At 44.3% G+C, this 19,776-nt stretch overlaps 1 protein-coding gene across 8 annotated transcripts in view; it reads right to left on the minus strand.

Moving 5' to 3' along the window:
• Nucleotides 1–19,776, minus strand: part of PIKFYVE (phosphoinositide kinase, FYVE-type zinc finger containing) — a 326,446-nt gene that overhangs the window by 150,573 nt on the left and 156,097 nt on the right. For 7 of the 8 annotated variants that reach the window (XM_040441689.1, XM_040441688.1, XM_040441692.1 and 4 more), the window contains 5 exons: nt 14,890–15,030; nt 13,415–13,541; nt 6,536–7,707; nt 5,857–5,957; nt 1,449–1,520 (listed from right to left, as the gene is read on the minus strand). In XM_040441689.1, the coding sequence (XP_040297623.1) occupies nt 1,449–1,520; nt 5,857–5,957; nt 6,536–7,707; nt 13,415–13,541; nt 14,890–15,030 (1,613 nt within the window). Of the gene's footprint in view, nt 1–1,448; nt 1,521–5,856; nt 5,958–6,535; nt 7,708–13,414; nt 13,542–14,889; nt 15,031–19,776 lie in introns of those variants that run through there. The other variant, XR_005780642.1, reaches the window with a different exon arrangement.

Consider the following 19,776-nt stretch of genomic DNA (forward strand, 5'->3'; position numbering starts at 1 on the left):
AAGAATGCTATTATTTTCCCTTATAACCATGTTATAAGGGAAAATAATAAAATCTACAGAACACCTAACACAAACTTCAGTGAAGAAGTCGGGTTCGGGTTTGGGTACCGAATTCAGTTTTTTATCACGTGCGTCCAAAATGCTTTGCACCCGCGCGATAAAAACTGAACAAGGCAATGCAATCTCAAAACTGACTTAAATTGTGTGCGCACTCATGCGGGTTTCCCGCAATGCACACGTGACGCATACAGATCAAATCCGGGACGCCCATGTGAAAGAGACCTAATGGTCTCTTTCACATGGGCTAAACAGATAAGATTTTCAAAATCTCATCTCCACAGTTTGGAAAATTGTAAATTGACCTGTGGTGCAGATTTTGAAACCCAAAGCATGTCAATTGTGCAGATTTCCAGTGCAAAGGGTGAAATCTGGGGAAAACCCAAATCAAAATATGTAACAAATTAATATTTGGTGCAGAAAAGCAGCATGATTCGTACAAAAATCTTTGAGGAAAATCTGCATAAACTTCACTACCATGTGTATGTACCCTTAAAGGGGTTGTTCACCCCCAGGGATCTTTCGAGCAGACCACCCCAAGTGGCTAGACCTGCAGAGGGAAGCAGACTTACCGGCTCCCTCATTCCCCAGCTGGTGCTCACCGCCCTCCACATATTTGACATGGGTCATGTGGCCACTGCAGCCAACATGCCCCCCATGTGTCATGTCACTGGGTCACATGACGCATGAGTGACATGTCATTGCTGCAGCCAGTCATTGGCTGCAGTGGCCACGTGACCTGTGTCAAACCTGATGCCGATACGTGGAGACCATCGGGCAGCAGTGGGGGAGTGAAGGAGCCAGAAGATAGCGTTAGGACGCAGTTAAGTATGCCTCTCTCTGCAGGACTGGCCATGTGGGGTGGTCTGCCGATAGGCCCCCAGGGGTGAACAATCCCTTTACATTAGCAAACAAGAAAATATTTTCTGAGTGACCCAGATAATTCCAGTGGCGTACCAAGGAAGGGGACTGTCTGCCCTGGGTGCCAGCTCTCAGGGGGGTGCCGGGCCGGCTGTTATAAGCACTTCCATTAATACAGATGGAAGCGCTTATTGCTGGAGTGCAGGGGAGACGGCGGTCCTTTCATCTCCTTGTGCTCCTTCTCTCCTCCATGCCCAGCCCAGCAGTGACGCCATGACAGGTGTCTCACTGTTGCGACAGGCCGGAGGAGAGGAGCGCAGAGAGATGACATGCGGTTAGTGAATTAAAGGACGGCCGGCTCCCCTCTGCTCCCAACAATGATAGGTATGGGTAGGGGTCACTATACTGTGTGAGAGCCACTGAGGGGTTATTACACTTTCTTTTTTTATTGGTGGGGGTGCCAGAGAAAGCATCTGCCCCGGGTGCCAAATACCCTAGGCGGCACGCCACAGGATAATTCATCAGCTCACCTGAAGCAGTATCTTTCTAGGAAAACACCTAAGGTCAGATCATTCTTCCCATAAAACTCCATTGTAACAATCCTGTAATATAGGATAGAAAAGAAAAAAAAAAATCATAACTAATGTATTATTTCTTTTATTATTTCTACATACATCTCCTGAGCAACACAAGTATGGTGGTTAAGTACAAATCTATCCATGAGCGGTGCAGAGAGAGCAGCCCACCTTTACTGAACATAGTAAACCGTCACCGATAAATCCAGTACGTTTACGTTGCAAAATAGAGGTCACTGCCTGAAAGAAATATTTGAAAAGTAGATAAATCCCTACCATTTTATTAATACTTTCATTAAAATCTGCTGTCACCAGCCCTGTGTGCCCACATTCAGGCTAAGGCACATACAGCACGGACAGGGGAGCTTCTTTATGGATAACTAGAGTTCTCCTTCATTTAGATATCCCCCCGAAAGATACAGAGGAAACTATCAGATATATAACACCCTGTAATGTGTTACCCCACAAGGTTAGGCTCTGGACAGTTAGAATGCTAAATGCCTTTGCGTCAGTGTATGCTCGAACCTGAAAAACCTGATTTACAGCCGATGCGTCACCGTGTTGGTGTCTCATCAGTTCACATATCATGCCCAAGACCTAACCTAACTTTGAATGGACCAGGAAGCACAGCTCCGTTCACTGTGTAGTGGCCGTGTTGTGTTACTGCAGTTTAGCTCTGATTCACTTCAATGATCACTTAGCTGCAGTAACCCAGGACGGCCACTACACTTTGAACGGAGCTGTGCCTCTTGTTCCATTCAAAGTGCGGATTCCAGTGGCGGAGAATGCAGGGAACAGCTGATCAGTGGGGATGCAGGATGTCAGCCCCTCAATGATCGGATATTATTGAACTATCCTCAGGGTAGGTCATCAATATCAAGAACCTTGAAAACCCCTTTAACGTTTCTTTCAGGCAGTGACAATATATTTCCATGGCAAACTGCCCCAAACATTATGTGACAAATTTGTACAAAAATTTCAGGTTTTTCTTGTCACTAGTCAAATTTGGAAAGTGATAAAAAATATAAAAAAAATGGACTGCAACGACATACTGAAAAGAAGTTGTCCCACCATAAGACCTTATCACCTATCCACAGGAGTGGGGTCCATCTAGTGGAACCCCCATGAACATGAGAGCAAGGTCCCTAGGTCCCAGGAATGAATGAAGCAATGACTGCGCATGTGCCCTGCCGCACTATTCATCTCAATGGAACTGATGAAGACAGCTGAGCCCTTTATTTAGATTTTCTTCGGCCGTCCCATAGAGTTAAATAGAGCGTGAATGCAAAATGATTGATCTATTTACTACAGGAACACCATCCTTGTGATTGGTGGAGGTCCCAGAAGTCAGACCCACAACAACAGATATGTGTCACCTATCCTGTGGAAAGGTGAGAAGTTCTTAATTTGGGACAACCCTCTTACTGTGTGGCAGCAAAAATGGCAAAAGTCACAAAAGTATGTTTTAAAAGTAAAGATGTGCCAGATGTATTAATAGGAGAGCATCTATTTTTCTCTTCACTTTGGCTGGCATAGAAAAATATTAGTCTTGGGCTTCGTTCACATTTGCATTAGAAGCCTGTTTTGCTAATTCCTTAAAAGGGTTTGCCAAGATGTTAGAACTGATAACCTATTCTCTGGCTAGGTCATCAGTATGGGATTGGTGAGGGTCCGACATCCGGGACCCCTGCTGATCAGCTGTGTGAGAAGGCACCAGCGTTCCTGTGAGCACCGCTGACCTCTCCCAGCGTAGCACATTGTATAGTGACTGTGCTTGGTATCGCAGCTCAATGGGGCTGAGCTGCGCCTAGGCCACGTGACCAATGTACGTATTGTCACTGGCCTAAGAAAAGCTGTGAGAAGGACGCTGCGCTATAGCAAGAGACGCTGCCTTCTCAAACGGGTGTTCAGCAGGGGTCCTGGGTGTCGGACCCCTACCAATCAGATACTGGTGACCTATCCTGAGGATAGGTGATCAGCTCTACAATCTCGGTAAACTCCTTTAAATAAAAAGTTGGGCAAAATTGCTGGCACTGTCTGTGGTACTTTCATTATTTCTATAATAATGAAAATAAGTAGTGCAGATGTGACATGAGGATCTAGAAGGCCACATTCAAATCTCCAGTGAACGTTTCTGGCAGGCTGTTCCAGGACAGCTTGCCGGAGGTCACTGGATTTGGCTATTGACTTTAATGGGATCAGGCCTCTTTCCAGCATAAATGGCGGGTTTCGGCTGGAAAAAAAACCTTGTATGTAGTGTTTTTCGTCTGCTCGACTGCTGGCGTTTGTGCTGGATCAGGCAGCCGGTGATGTGAATGCGGCCTAAGGTGGACTGACTGCAGATCGAAAGAGAAGCAGCCGCATTTAGGTCACAAAGAGCCAGAGAAAGAGAGCGGTCACTTGAGGGGGTTCTGCTGCACTCGTTTTTGTAATTTCCCTCAATGTCAATGACCTGAAGTGACAGGCATTACAACTTTGAGCGTGAGAGATCAGTTACATCATGATTCCATCAATCCCCAAAGTTTGCAAGATTACCCTCAATTCCCCTTGTAATATACCCTCTGGTTGCATTCTCATTCCCCTTCTTACGAGTCACAGTGATTAACGTAAAATATCGGCCTGATAAATTCTTTACAATAAAATCAACTGGTCTTAAAAGGAGTCTGTGAGAAGTTTTGACCATGCTAAACTACTGACATAACTAAGTAGGGGTTGGGGAGAGAGCACAAACATATCTTTTGTGAAGCTTTTATTATCAGGATTAGTGTGAATATTAGCTTTTATTGTGCCAGATTCTGCTCCTGCCAGTACCCAGAAGGTGGCGCTCCACTGTAAAGTGCACTCTGGTCTCAGCATTGAGTTGCTGCACAGCCCCTCTTCTCTGTACTGGTCTCCTTATGGTTGGGTGCTCCAGCTGTCAATCTGCAGGGAAGGGGGGCTGTAGTGCAGATTTAGGCTACTTTCACACTTCCGGCAGTGTGATCCGGTGGGCAGTTTCGCAGAATCCGCTGATTTGGATGTGACTGAAAGCATTTGTGAGATGGATCCGGATACGGATCAGTCTCACAAATGCATTGCAAGAGCGGATCCGTCGCTCCGCTTGTCATGCGGACAGACGGATCCGTCTTGTATTTTTTTTCACATTTTTACCGATCTGCGCATGCGCAGGCCGGACCCGGCATTTCGGTATTTTGAATGCCGGATCCGTCACTAATACATTCCTATGGGGAAAAATGTCGGTTCCGGCATTCAGGCAAGTCTTCAGTTTTTTTTGCCGAAGATAAAACCGTAGCATTCTGTGGTTTTATCTCTGTCCTGATCAGTCAAAACGACTGAACTGAAGACATCCTGAACGGATTGCTCTCCATTCAGAATGCATGGGGACATACCTGATCAGTTCTTTTCCGGTATAGAGCCCTTGTGACGGAACTCTATGCCGGAAAAGAAAAGCGCTAGTGTGAAAGTACCCTAAGGCAGAGAGCGCTTCACACCAGGGCACCTGATGCAACATAATATGGCAGAATAAAAGTTCATATTCACACTACTCCTGGTAAAAAAAATAAAAATCCACAAAATGTATTGGAAAGAATGCCAGCTCACAACACCTAAATTGGGCTCACAGGCATCAGGATGGAATATAGGGTCCGGTTAATGTTAAAAACATTGTCGTGTGCATCCACAGGTACGCAGCACAATCGATCAGGTATTTTGAACCCTCTCTTTTCTGTGGACTCCAAGTCATAGTATGGTAAATGGTATCAGGATAGCAATATATAACCACGTTTTAAGTGGAAGGGGTTAATCAAATCCTCCCAGAGAAACACAGAACCACAAAAAACAGAGAAACACAGAAAAGCGAAAGATGTCACATAATATGTAAACAGCATAAGTGGTTATGCTATGTGCCTGTGGACGTTTACTTAAATAAAGCTGGATTTAAGTTCTTCTGCAGCTGCAGGGATGTTTGTCCTGCTCTCCCCAGGCTCTACCCAGTGCTGTCAGCAGTTTAACAAAACTGCTGATAGAGCCCCTTTAATCCATAGAGGTCATTACTGAATGGATCATTGGTTTATAATGGATTATATATTTGGGTGCAATACCAACCTAAATTGGTTGGAACCATTAAGTTATTTTCTCATTTAACAAAAACAAAACAAAAAAAACACTAGTCAGGGAGTGATGGTTTTGCCAAATATGCAAGCTCACTGGTAAAACGGCATCACAAGACCTTCTGTTCTATAGCTATTCCGTGAACTACTTTAAATGAGCGATCGTGCAGACATTTCTGTGGCAGTGTAGATAGCATAATGAGAAGTTATGCAATAACAAATATTCACATGTATACCAACAGCACAATCCTTACCAAGGACTAACACAGGCACTAGGGGCATTGATGGAGAGTGCACTAGAGCTGCTGAACAGGACACAAAGCCGCTGGTGGTTCAACACGCTGAGACAGTCAATCTGGGAACAAATAATGAAATATCAGGATTAAAGGGATCACTTTGCTTTGCCTTCTTTACATACATGTATGGACAGCTGCCGTGTTTTTTTTAACATTCCTGCAAAATTTGTCCACGGTTATCGATAAGAACTTATATATTGCTCTAGTGCTCACATACTCTCTCTGGGCCCACCATGCCAAACAGTCCATGGATGCAATGCGATATATTGGATATGGATGCAGCGCGCTACGCCCTCTCTCGATGGGCCGCGCTACGCCCTCACTCGATGGGCCGCGCTACGCCCTCTCTGATGAGACACTTAAGGCCCCCTTTATATGGCCCGATGGAGCAGACAATCACCTGCTCGTCATGGGAGGAGAGCACTGCAAGTGAATATTTTCGCCTGATCCTCATGTTCTCCCAGAGACACAGTAAGCCACTATCAAAAGTGTCTGGCAGTGTTTTCTCCTCTTTCACCATAGACAAAACATACACACCGCCAAACCAAATATGTATGTGTATGAGGGAGTCTGAAAGCAGTCTTTAACTAGAAATCAAATATAGGATAATGTGATAAAGCTGCTGCAAAAAACCTACCTTGGAGTTCCAAGACATCTCATTTTGGTTTATTCCCTTGTCTTCCTCTGAGTCATACTTAGTTTCATGTTTATTTAGGAGGCCATTTGGTGTCTCCTTGGTTTGAACAAATGGATCAACATCCTTCTGTCGTATTCTGCCGCCTCTAGCCCGATAGTCTGCTAGAATTCTAGCCAGATTCTGGCTGTCTCCTAAGTGCTCTGCAATTTTGGTGCTCAGCAGCTCATGAGATGGAAGAACCTCAATGATCTTACCCTGATCACTTCCATTGATTCCCTGTAAATTAGAAAGTTCACGCAAAAGTTGTTTTTTCCTCCGGCTCTCCATCTCTTTCATTTCCTTGTTAAGTAATGGTGACACGTACACTTGCTCTGGAAAATAGTCCCTTGTGGGGCACCTCATACCCTTTTCTGTTAATAGAAAAGGATCCTTAAAAGAAATAATCGGAGAAATACTCAAAATTACATCTTTAAGTTCCTGTTTGAAAGCTATGGAGTGTACTTTTAGCCTATCATCGGTGGAGGCAACTTCTTCAGTTATATACAACCCAGTATCATCTTGCAGTGGATCACGGAAGAGTCGAAGTTCATTTTTGGGTTCTTCTTCCTCTTCAAATTTCTGTGACACATCATCATCATTGGAAATACCAGGAATTAGACACATCTGAGTAAAAAGCTCAGGTTCAATTGAGACTGAAGACAAAAGGGATGAATTGGATAACAATATGGGAAGGTCCTGATGAGCTGAAGACGATGTTTCTGAACTTTTACTGTCCAACTCTCCTATCTCCTCAAAGTAAGAACTTTGTTCTGTGAACTCTATATTCTCAGAAGACTGGGACTCCGAAATGACATGCAAACGATCTAAAGAGCGGTCACATTCCCAATTAATAATGCTGCATTCCTCCCCATTAAAAAGATCTTTTTGGCTACCATCTCCTTCATGTCCTTCAATAAGGGATCGAAAAGAGCTACTTTTAGGCAGTGTAGGTGGCATAGCAAACTCATCCATAAGAAATGAAATTTCCAACTGGGAATGGTATGCTGCATAGACCATAAAGATTATTATGTCTTTCACTCGTGCCAGCTCATACTCTGATCCTCCACTTAGCTTTATGGTGCACCCCAGGTGCTGAGGACATCCTTCAAAGAACATCAGCGTTTTAGATTCATCTGTGTTTATCAAAGACAACACAAAAATGGATTAGCATATGGAACGGTCACTGAACTTTTCATACCCCTGGAATCTGATAATTAGTAGATGATATATTAATATATTTTTCTACAATCTATAAAGGCAACCAATTTATAAGCAATTGCCTTACAGATACATGTTACTATAGATATTATGTATAATCCAACCAGCCACTCAGTGTGGCACTTCTCTCTTTACCCTACCAATTAAAAAGAGATTATGCTAAACTACAGTAGGCAAACAAGTAGATAGCTGATGTATGGGAAATGTGCACTTAAGTGGGTTGTATGAGACTGAAACAAAACATCTGCATTTCTCCCAAAACAGTGCAACCCTTGTGTGGGTTGTCCTTGGTAGTTCAGCCGCACCACATTTAAGTGACTAGAGCTATGCAGCAATACCTGCAGAAATTATTAGGATGGCTGAAACAGAGCTGCACTCGATGATTAGTAGTGTAAGTAGCATGCTTGGTAGTCTGTCTTTGCAGATCCTTCACCAGTTGGCTTTGTAGATGTTAAAGGCAGGCTGGTGAGTTCCAATGCAAATTCATGGTTCATGGATAGTTGGTACCTTCAGTAAAAACTGTCCGACTATACAAAATATCCCAAGTTTCATCTGAAAAAGGTTACAGTCAGGTCCATAAATATTGGGACATTGACACAATTCTAACATTTTTGGCTCTATACACCACCACAATGGATTTGAAATGAAACAAGATGTGCTTTAACTGCAGACTGTCAGCTTTAATTTGAGGGTATTTACATCCAAATCAGGTGAACGGTGTAGGAATTACAACAGTTTGCATATGTGCCTCCCACTTGTTAAGGGACCAAAAGTAATGGGACAGAATAATAATCATAAATCAAACTTTTACTTTTTAATACTTGGTTGCAAGGTCTCTCCTTCTGTACCAGTTTGTAACTTGTCTTGTTTATGATTAGTGCAATTGTCTGTATTATGAATGTATACCTCTTCTCATATGTACAGCGCTATGGAATGAATGGCGCTTTAATAATAATAAATAATAATAATAATAATAAAGTAGTGATGGCCAGTAGTGATGGCCGACGAACACATGCGATCTGCCATCTTTATTGCCAAGCCCCGGCGATGCAGAGGTAAGTCCTTACCTGTGCCTGCGCCGCGAGCCGCTCTGAAACACAAGCGGTCTCTGGGAGCGGGCTGTTCTCGGAACTGCCTTCTCCCGGTGACCGCATGTGTTTCAGAGCGGCTCGCGGCGCAGGCACAGGTAAGGACTTACCTCTGCATCGCCGGGCTTGGGAATAAAGATGGCAGATCGCATGTGTTCGTCAGCAAACACTGCGAACTGGCCATCACTGGTTGCAAATCCTTTGCAGTCAATTACAGCCTGAAGTCTGGAACGCATAGACATCACCAGACGCTGGGTTTCATCCCTGGTGATGCTCTGCCAGACCTCTACTGCAACTGTCTTCAGTTCCTGCTTGTTCTTGGGGCATTTTCCCTTCAGTTTTGTCTTCAGCAAGTGAAATTCATGCTCAATCAATCAGATTCAGGTCAGGTGATTGACTTGGCCATTGCATAACATTCCACTTCTTTCCCTTTGGTTGCTTTTGCAGTATGCTTTGGGTCATTGTCCATCTGCACTGTGAAGGGCCATCCAATGAGTTCTGAAGCATTTGGCTGAATATGAGCAGATAATATTGCCTGAAACACTTCAGAATTCATCCTGCTGCTTTGGTCAGCAGTCACATCATCAATAAATACAAGAGAACCAGTTCCATTGGCAGCCATACATGCCCACGCCATAACACTACCACCACCATGCTTCACTGATGAGGAGGTATGCTTAGGATCTAGAGTTGTTGTGATACCAAATTTTTTATTCGATTTCAATACCATAAAAAAGTATTGCGATACTAGATACCACGCAAAAAAAAACCAAAAAAGCCACGTGCATTCAGCATTTTAAAAAATGGCGAATCGCGCAGTTTTTATTTATTTATTTTTTCTGTTCTGGTGTTCACCGCATAGATTTATTTAATATTTTCATAGTTTGGACTTTTCTGATGTGGCGATCTTTTTTATTTATTGTTTATATATTTTATATGTGAAATTGGGAAAGGGGGTGATTATGGGTCCATTCACACGTCCGTGTGTGTTTTGCAGATCCACAAAACACGAACATGAGCGATGTGCGTTCCGCATTTTGTGGACCGCACATCGCCGGCACTTTTTTTTCACATTTTTTTTTTACACTTTTTATTTAATAACTATTTCCTCCCTTAGGGGCTAGAACCTGGGATCTTTTCATCCCTTGTCCTATTCACCCTAATAGAGCTCTATCAGGGTGAATAGAACTTCACACTCTCCCTGCTGCTCTGTGCTTTGTGCACACAGCAGCAAGGGAGCAGACTATGGCAGCCAGGGCTTCAGTAGCTTCCTGGCTGCCATGGTAACTGATCGGAGCCCCAGGATCACACTGCTGGGGCTCCGATCAGATGCTGCCACTGCCACCAATGAGAAGGGGAGGGGACCCTGTTGCCACTGCCACCAATGATTTTAATACTGGGGGGTTGAGGGGGCAGGAGCACTGTGCCACCAATGATTTTAATGGGGTGGGGAGGGCGCACTGCGCCACCAATGATAATTAACCCTTAATACAGGAGGCAGATACTGGCAGCAGATCAGCGGCAGTTAACCCCTCAGGTGCCGCACAGGAGGGGTTAACTGCCGCTGGTCGCAGCTCCCTGTCAGAGGCAGGGTGCCGGCTATGCGATTCTGCTGCCGGCACCTGCCTCCTGTATTATGTGTTAAAGACCACCTTATATGGGTCCAGAATTTAAGTATCAGGCTAAACAGAGCGGCGCCCAGAGATGTCCTAGCACTTACTATTATTCCTGGGCGCTGCTCCGTTCGCCCACTGTGCCCCATTACTGCCTCCTGCTCCATATGCTAATTACTATCAGAGCAATGGGGAGGAGACATCAGCTTCTTTAGTGGGGGTTCCTTCTCCCTGGCTGTAGCGCTGTCCAATCGCAGCGCAGGGAGAAGTAACGCCCAGAAGAGAAGCTGATGTCTCCTCCCCATTGCTCTCATAGTAATTAGCATATGGAGCAGGAGACGGTAATGGGGCACAGCGGGCGGATGGAGCGGCGCCCAGGAATAATAGTAAGTGCTGGGACATCTCTGGGCGCCTCTCTGTGTAGCCTGATACTTAAATTCTGGACGCAGGAAAAGTCCTGCTATTATTGGTGGAGCAGTGCGCCCACCCCTCCTCCGCCCCTCTCCCCTCATTGGTGGCAGCAGCAGCAGCACAGGGGGGACGGAGACACTGCTCACTTCTCCCCTGTGCTGCTGAGAGAACATGAGCGCGCCGACAGCAGCACGCTCATGTTCTGTGATACTAGACTGCGCATCAGCGCAGCCCAGTATCAAAAGAAATGGAAAGTATTGATTGGGTATCGAAATTTCATTACCCGCAACAACCCTATTAGGATCATGAGCAGTTCCTTTCCTTCTCCATACTCTTCTCTTCCCATCACTCTGGTACAAGTTGATCTTGGTCTCATCTGTCCATAGGATCAGTGATGGCCAGTTCGCATTGTTCGCCCGCGAACACATGCGGGCTGCCATCTTTTCTCACAAAGTCCGGCAAGCCGGTCTGAAATCAAATGCGGTCACCGGGAGCAGGCAGTTCCGAGAACAGCCCAATGAAGGGCCCCGGTGGCTGTTCTCGGTACTGCCTGCTCCCGGTGACCGCATTTTATTTCAGACCGGCTCGCGCACAGATAAGGGCTTACCTGCGCCTCGCCGGACTTGTGAGAAAAGATGGCAGCCCGCATGTGTTCGCGGGCGAACAATGCGAATTGGCCATCACTGCATAGGATGTTGTTCCAGAACTGTGAATGCTTTTTTAGATGTCGTTTGGCAAACTGTAATCCGGCCTTCCTGTTTTTGAGGCTCACCAATGGTTTACATCTTGTGGTGAACCCTCTGTATTCACTCTGGTGAAGTCTTCTCTTGATTGTTGACTTTGACACACATACACCTACCTCCTGGAGAATGTTCTTGATCTGGCCAACAGTTGTGAAGGGTGTTTTCTTCATCAGGAAAAGAATTCTTCGGTCATCCGCCACAGTTGTTTTCCGTGGTCTTCCGGGTCTTTTGGTAGTGCCGAGCTGACCGATGCGTTCCTTCTTTTTAAGAATGTTCCAAACAGTTGTTTTGGCCACACCTAATGTTTTTGCTATCTCTCTCATTTTTTTTTATTTAGATTTTTCAGCCTAATGATGGCTTGCTTCACTGATAGTGACAGCTCTTTGGATCTCATCTTCAAAGTTGACAGCAACAGATTCCAAATGCGAATAGCACACTTGAAATGGAGTTTGGACCTTTTATCTGCTCATTGTAATTGGGATAATGAGGGAATAACACACACCTGGCCATGGAACAGCTGAGAAGCCAATTGTCCCAATACTTTTGGTCCCTTAACAAGTGGTAGGCACATATGCAAACTGTTGTAATTCCTACACCGTTCACCTGATGTGGATGTAAATACCCTCAAATTAAAGCTGACAGTCTGCAGTTAAAGCACATCTTGTTCGTTTCATTTCAAATCCATTGTGGTGGTGTATAGAGCCAAAACTGTTAGAATTGTGTCGATGTCCCAATATTTATGGACCTGACTGTATATGGTTTGCTTAAAAGGGTTGTCTCACTTCCACAAATAGCATTCATCATGTAGAGAAAGTTAATACAAGCCACTTAATAATGTATTGTTCTTACCCATATTGCTTCCTTTGCTGGCTGGATTAATTTTTCCATCACATTATGCACTGCTTGTATCCATGGTTATGACCACTCTGCACTCCATTAGTGGTGGTCGTGCTACCAAAAAACGCCGGTCTGTCTAGTGGCCGGGACTGTGGGAAAGGACTTGGGCTAGTGCTTTATCCGTCCAAGCATGGCCACTGCTGCTGGATTGCAGGGTGGTCATAACCATGGAAACAAGCAGTGTATAAAGTGATAGAAAAATGAATCCAGCCAGCAAAAGACGCAATATGGATAATAACATTACATTAGAAAGTGGCTTGTATTAACTTCTACATAATAAATGCCATTTGCTGAAGTGAGACAACCCCTTTAATTCTGAAATGAACACAAAACCCTTTAAAAATCATGTTCTTCAGTCTGCAAATGAATGAGAAGCAGATCTAATTCCCTCCAGCTCCCCTACATGCGTGGTCAGCAGAATGCAGACCCTGTTTAAAGATAGTGCTCTCGGAGTCTCTCTAGCTGAAACGACAATTTCTAGAATTCCTTTGGGTTGCTGGATCTACTGAATTTGCGGAGGAAATAATAAAAAACGTCTACCTAAACCTTGCCCATATGTGTTACTATAGCTTATCTTATAGTGGATTTTACATTTTGAACTAAACACGTAGGTTGGTACTGCCGGAGGTAACAGAATTACTTATATACTTATTTTTTATATCTATTTGCTTTGTCATTTTTGTGATAAAGTTCTATTCATTATCTGCTTGTGTGAAGCCAAAAAGGTTAGGGAAGTATGCAATTTTAAATGAACAGCTATACTATAATAGTATAATAGTTTACAGCTATACTATATAATTAGCATTAAATTATTTTAATCACATACCAATATATGATTTTGTAGCATGTAATCCCAGGACATGGACCTACCGTTAGGCAGCGGAAATACTTGTATATAAAACTTGTTACACGTCCCGAGACGAGGTTTTGTTAAGAGTTGGTCCATAGACATTACCAGGTCTCCTTGAGTCATCCTACTCACTTGATCTAAAACTTGCTAGAGAAAAGAAAGGAATAATAGTAATGTTGTACTAGACATCCCTCCTACACTTAGATTTTATTGAAAATATCAAATGTCTCTGGACGCAAGGGAAAACCACTGATAAGCAGACTTAGGCCTCATGCACACGGCCGTTGTTTTGGTCCGCATCCGAGCCGCCTCACTTCAATGGGGCCGCAAAAGATGCGGACAGCACTCCGTGTGCTGTCCGCATCCGTTGCTCCGTTCCGTGGCCCCGCTAAAAAAATATAACATGTCCTATTCTTGTCCGCGCTTTGCGGAAGACATACGGATGCATCTTGTATGCATTCCGTTTTTTTTTTTTGCAGACCCATTGACTTGAATGGAGCCACGGAACATGATTTGCTGGCAATAATAGGACATGTTCTATGTTTGAACGGAACGGAAATACGGAAACGGGAGGCATACGGAGTACCTTCAGTTTTTTTTGTGGATCCAAAAAATGGAATATAAAACAGAAAAAAAACGCTTATGTGCAAGAGAGTTACACTCGATGGAAAGTTCCTGTTTTTGTGAAATATAACATCGTATATGGAAACAAATGTTACTTCATGTGTAAAAGTGACCACATTCAATAGCCTCTATAGGCAAAAGGGTGACAAAGGCAATCGAGCTCCCCCTGCAAACCCGGAGCACCCGCCAAAATCGGTGGGTTCCATTGACACCTAATGTATATGACCAGTGTAAGACATGGCTCAAATAGGACCTTCCCACACTGCTCCATCTGCAATAGGAAACCATAAAATGCCCCCATGAGAAGTAAATGAACCCCTGTGGTCTCAGCAACAGCTCGGTAAGACAGTTAGTCTCAGCAACATGGCAAACATCCGGCAGACCACCGTGGGCATCTCACATATTTTATCTTTCTCTCTGCGTTTTGAGCAAGATCACAGCAAATACAGAATCTAATATATGACTTTAGAGAATCAACAATTTCATGCACAGATTGCACATATTTAAGTCACAGCATGCAATATGACAAGAAGCCCAGGGACAAGCTGCGACTCGTATCATACATGCACTCTCCATATTAAAGCTATGGGGAGGCTTTACATTTTAGCTATGGAAATTACCCCCAATTCAGAAGAAAAATAAAATCCTAAAAGTGAGTGAACTGAGACATACTAAAGTCAATTATTTGGATCCACCCAGGAAACCTTTTTAAAAGAGAACATGTGTTGTAGGACCCAATTAATGTATCACTTCATATTGAAGACAGCAGGAATGCTGATTTCATACGCAGGTCTCCATTTTTAGCTCCAGAATAAAGCCTCAGCATGTAACCAAATGCTTCACTATTACAGTTACAGAAGATATTACATACCGGTTTGACATTGATAACCAAGGTTATTCCATGTTCTAACAGCATATCTTGTGCTATCCTGGACACAGTCTTTTCCACAAGAACCAGCGTTGGTCGAACATCAACTATCCTCTGAACATAGTTCTTCAGAAATTCCCTTTCCTGATAGAGAAAAATAATAGCAGCTTAAAAACAAGAACTTCGGAAACACTATGGGGGTCATTTATGATGAGAAGCATGCTACTTTTTGGTGTACTTTTGTCGCAGAATCGGTCGCAAAGGAGATTTGCGGCCGAATCTGCGACTTTTCTCCACTCACGCCACATTTCTGAGGTGGCGGAAAAAGGGTCTGTGATGACATGGGTGGCTGGCTGATCTCATTCATTATTTTCTGTGCCTGTTTCTGGTGTAGAAAATGACTTAACGGACGTCGATTTAAAGGGAATCTGGCACCTGGTTTGAGCATATTAAGGTGTTACTACTGCCATGTACAATAAAATACCTTATTTCTTGCTGTAGTCTTCATTCTTTGCTTCATTAGCGATAAAATCCACTTTTTATGTTATGCAAATGAGTGTCCAAGGTGCCCAGAGGGGCGTTATTATCCCTCATTGCCCTCAGGAGCTTCTACATCGCGCAGGCAGTCCGCGGTACTGAGCCTGCAGGAGATTTCACATAGCGGAGGGGGGCGGCGGCAATGAATTCGGCTGTGGGCAGTTACTTATGCTGGAAGAGGCGTGCTTGGGCTCTAAAGGAAGGCAGGCTGGGTACTGTACGGGGGAGTTACTGGGCTCCAGAGAAGGGTAATAACGCCCCTCTGGGCACCTTGGACACTCATTTGCACAACATAAAAAGTGGATTTTATCGCTAATGAAATCATGAAACAAAAAATTAAGACTACAGCAAGAAATAAGGTATTTTATTGAACATGGCAGTAGTAACAACTTAATATGCTCAAACCAGGTGACAGATTCCCTTTAAGCAAGTTTCACGGCCGGCGCCTCTACATAACTTAGGGGCATCAAGCACCAGAGCATGGTTATCAGACGCCAGTCTAAATACATGACCCCATATAGGAATATATGTGGACAGACATAAACAGAGAATGAGATATGGAGATACGGTATACATAGGACGCACCCAGATAGATAGAAATGTTGGATTTCTGCAAAACTAGGCATGCAGTTATATCTCAGGCAGATATGTAAATGTTGCCACAAGAGGGTGTAAAAGTGCTTCCCCTGCTACCCTATTAGGCTACTTTCACACTGGCGTTTTGGCTTGCCGTTTGTGAGATCTGTTCAGGGCTCTCACAAGCGGTCCAAAATGGATCAGTTTTTCCCTAATGCATTCTGAATGGAAAAGGATCCACTCAGAATGCATCAGTTTGCCTTCGTTAGTCTCGAATCCGCTCTGGAGGCTGACACAATCTGGCACAATAGAAAACGGATCCGTCCCCCATTGACTTTCAATGGTGTGCATGAGGGTTCCGTCATGGCTATAGAAGACATAACACAACCAGATCCGTTCATGACGGATGCATGTGGCTGTATTATTGTAATGGAAGCGTTTTTGCAGATCTATGACGGATCCGCAAAAAATGCTAATGTGAAGTTGCCTAAAAAGGCTCTCAGAGACTACTTTGGGTAGTGTACCTCTTGGTTAGAGATTGTTGTCTGCTAGCCATGCCTCTAGAACACACTCAAAGACTTTGAAAGGGGGTGCATCACAGGACTGAGAAAAGCAGAACGTTTCAACAAACTCCCTGCCATCTCAGCTGTTCTGACCTAGCTGTTAGGAGGTGTTATGTAAGGGCCACACACGTTGAACAAGCTCCAAACAGCCTAGACCAGGGATGGGCAAACTGCGGCTCTCCAGCTGTTGTAAAAACTACAACTCCCAGTAAGGCCAGTCTGCCTACAGCAGGGCATGATGGGATTTGTAGTTTTACAACAGCTGGAGAGCCGCAGTTTGCCCATCCCTGGCCTAAACAGCACACCAATAGAGAGAATCATTTGATCTGCTGACAAGATTGAGCAGCTCCCACAGTTTCGCTGTCCACCTTCCAGACACAGGTGGCACCTTCATTACACACCCGGGACCATTTCCCGGTGTTTAGCAGAAGGAAATTTGGTGTCATAGTGCCCATTACGTGTCCAGCTATTGGAAGCCAGCCACGATCATTTTCATTTTGGAGTGGTGCCAGGAATGATAAAAATGGAGTTTTACAACTGGAACCTTATCTTTAGCGACAAATCCAGGTTCTGTTTGGGATCCCACGGTTGAGTTCAAGTATGGAGATCTCATGCTGAGTGCATAAATCCTGCCTGTGCAGCAACAAACTACCCCAAGTGCTGGTGTCATGATCTGGGGAGTCGGTCCCCCCAACAGCTCAACGATATGTGCAGAACATCATGGCAGGGCTTTCAGCAGGTTAATGCTCCCAGGAATGTCTCTGCCAGAGTGCAATACTTCCTTGGCATGCCCGGTCACCAGATTTATCATCAATCAAGCACTGGGACCAGCTGGGATGTGTGCAGGATCTAAAGGCCCAGCTGCAGCACCTGTGGGCGATACCATATGGAACCTATATGCTTCCTTGCCCAACCGTATCCTATCTTCTATCCAGGCTAGAGGCTGCCCAGCAGGGTACTACCACCTCCTTTCAATTGTACAGTGTTCCCCAATAAACACATCCTTTCACTCCAATATTGTGATCACTTACAAATATCATAACATTCACACATGGAAAGTTTCATTCCATTCCTCCTTGGTGCGTTATTTTTTTCTTCACTGAGAGTATATGGGGCAAATGGATTCCTTCCACAAATATTGGGCATGGCTAGGTGCTTGATTGTACACACCCGTGAGAGTGGGACTGAATGAAGTACCTGGCTCTCCTGGAACATCTATTCTTACATGATTGATGATGTGCCATTCCTTTATTATTCCAGCTAGAACTCATGAATGAACTGCTAGCAGTTTGAAATGAAGGCCCATATGGGCATTATAATCTGGACCTTGCCTGCAAAGTCTGACACTAGCAGCACTCATTGAAAAGTGTCCAAACTGTGCCACCCATGTGGACCTTCACTGCAAATTGTGAGTAATTCATACACAACTTCTATCAGGAATAATAAAGTAATGGCATATCAGAGTCTTAGAATTGTTATTACAAGGAGGATGCATGAAGTTACCAAAACAGACATGTCAGGAGAGGGCACAGGTCCTCTGTAATCATTGAATTCAGGTGTTTCATTCAGTCCTATTGCCACAGGTGTATAAAATCCATCACAAGCCATGCAGTCTGCCTTATAAACATTTGTGAAAGAATGGTTCATTCCAAAGGAATGTGAATGTGAGCATGGTGCTGCAACAAGATGCCGCTGTTGTCACAAGTCAGTTTGTGAACTTGCCTTCCTCCTAGATATTCCATGGTCAATTATGAGTGGTTTTATTGTAAGTGGAAAAGTTTAGGAATCCCAGCAACTAGGCCATGAAGTAGCACACCACGTAAACCTACAGAGTGGGATTGCTGAGTGCCAAAGGCATAGTGCATAAGGTCACCAAAGTTCTGCTGACTGCTGAGATCCAAACCTCTGGATTTGGCATCAATACAAAAACTGTGAGCCAGGATATTCATGTAATGGGTTTCCATGCTGAGCTGCTGCATTACTTCACCAAGCACAATGCCAAATGTCTGATAGAGTGGGGTAAAGCACGCTGCCACTGGACTCTGGAGAGCGATGAATCACACATTTCCATGTGGCAGTAAGATGGGTTAGGCCCCTTTCACACAATCATGAAGTGAACGCATAGCACCCGCACTGAACCATGACCCATTCATTTGAATGGGTCTGTGTACATTTAACTCATCATTTCTGCATCGCGTGACAATCGCAGCATGTTCTATATTCTGCGTTGTTTCACGCAGCCCTGGCCCCATAGACGTGACTGGGGCTTCAGTGAAAAACGCGTTGCATCCGGATGTAATCCGGATGCAGTCCAGGTGCAATGCGTTTTTCACTGATGGTTAATAGGAGATGTTGTTTGTAAACCTTCAGGGTTTTTTTCACACGCATGAAAAACGTATCAAAGCGGATTGCACCCGTACGGAGGAAACTGAAAAACGAAACGCAATCGCAGACAAAACTGACTGAACTTACTTGCAAAATGGTGCGAGTTTCACTGAACGCATCCAGAGCCAAGTTGTTCATGTGAAAGAGGCATTAATCTGGGTTTGGCCATTACAGTTGACACAATGCAGTCAGGCAGGTAATGTGCTCCTGTTAAAGTTTGGTGAAGGAGGGATAATGCTATAGGTATCTTTTTCACAGGTTAGCCTAGCCCCCTTAGTTCCAGTGAAGGGAAATCTTAATGCTTCATCATACCAAGACATTTGGGACAACTGAATGCTTCCAACTTTGTGGAAACTGTTTGAGGATGGACCTTTTCTGTTCCAGCAAGACTGTGCCCCAATGCACAAAGCTAGGTTGACAAAGGCATAGTTTGGAAGGGAAAAACTTGACTTGACCACACAGAACCCTGTCCATAATCCCATCAAATACCTTTCTGATTTATTAGAATGGAGATTGTGAGCCAGGCCTTCTAATTCAACCTCCGTATCTGACCTCACAAATGCTCCTGTGGATGGATGTACAAAAATTCCCACAGACATACTCCAAAACCTTGTAGAAAGCCTTCCTAGAAGATTGGACGCTGTTCTAGCTGCAAACGGAGGACCAACTCCATAGAAATGAATGTGGATTTAGAATGGGATATCCGAAAAGCTCCTGTAGATGTAATGTGTAGGTGCAGTTGTGTGCCAGTGATTTTAAAGGGGTTATCCAACATCATACAACAGCCCCCCATGTGCCGGGCCCCTCAGAGGGAACATACTTACCCAGC

Source organism: Bufo bufo, chromosome 7 (assembly GCF_905171765.1).
Source record: "Bufo bufo chromosome 7, aBufBuf1.1, whole genome shotgun sequence".
NCBI lineage: Eukaryota > Metazoa > Chordata > Amphibia > Anura > Bufonidae > Bufo > Bufo bufo.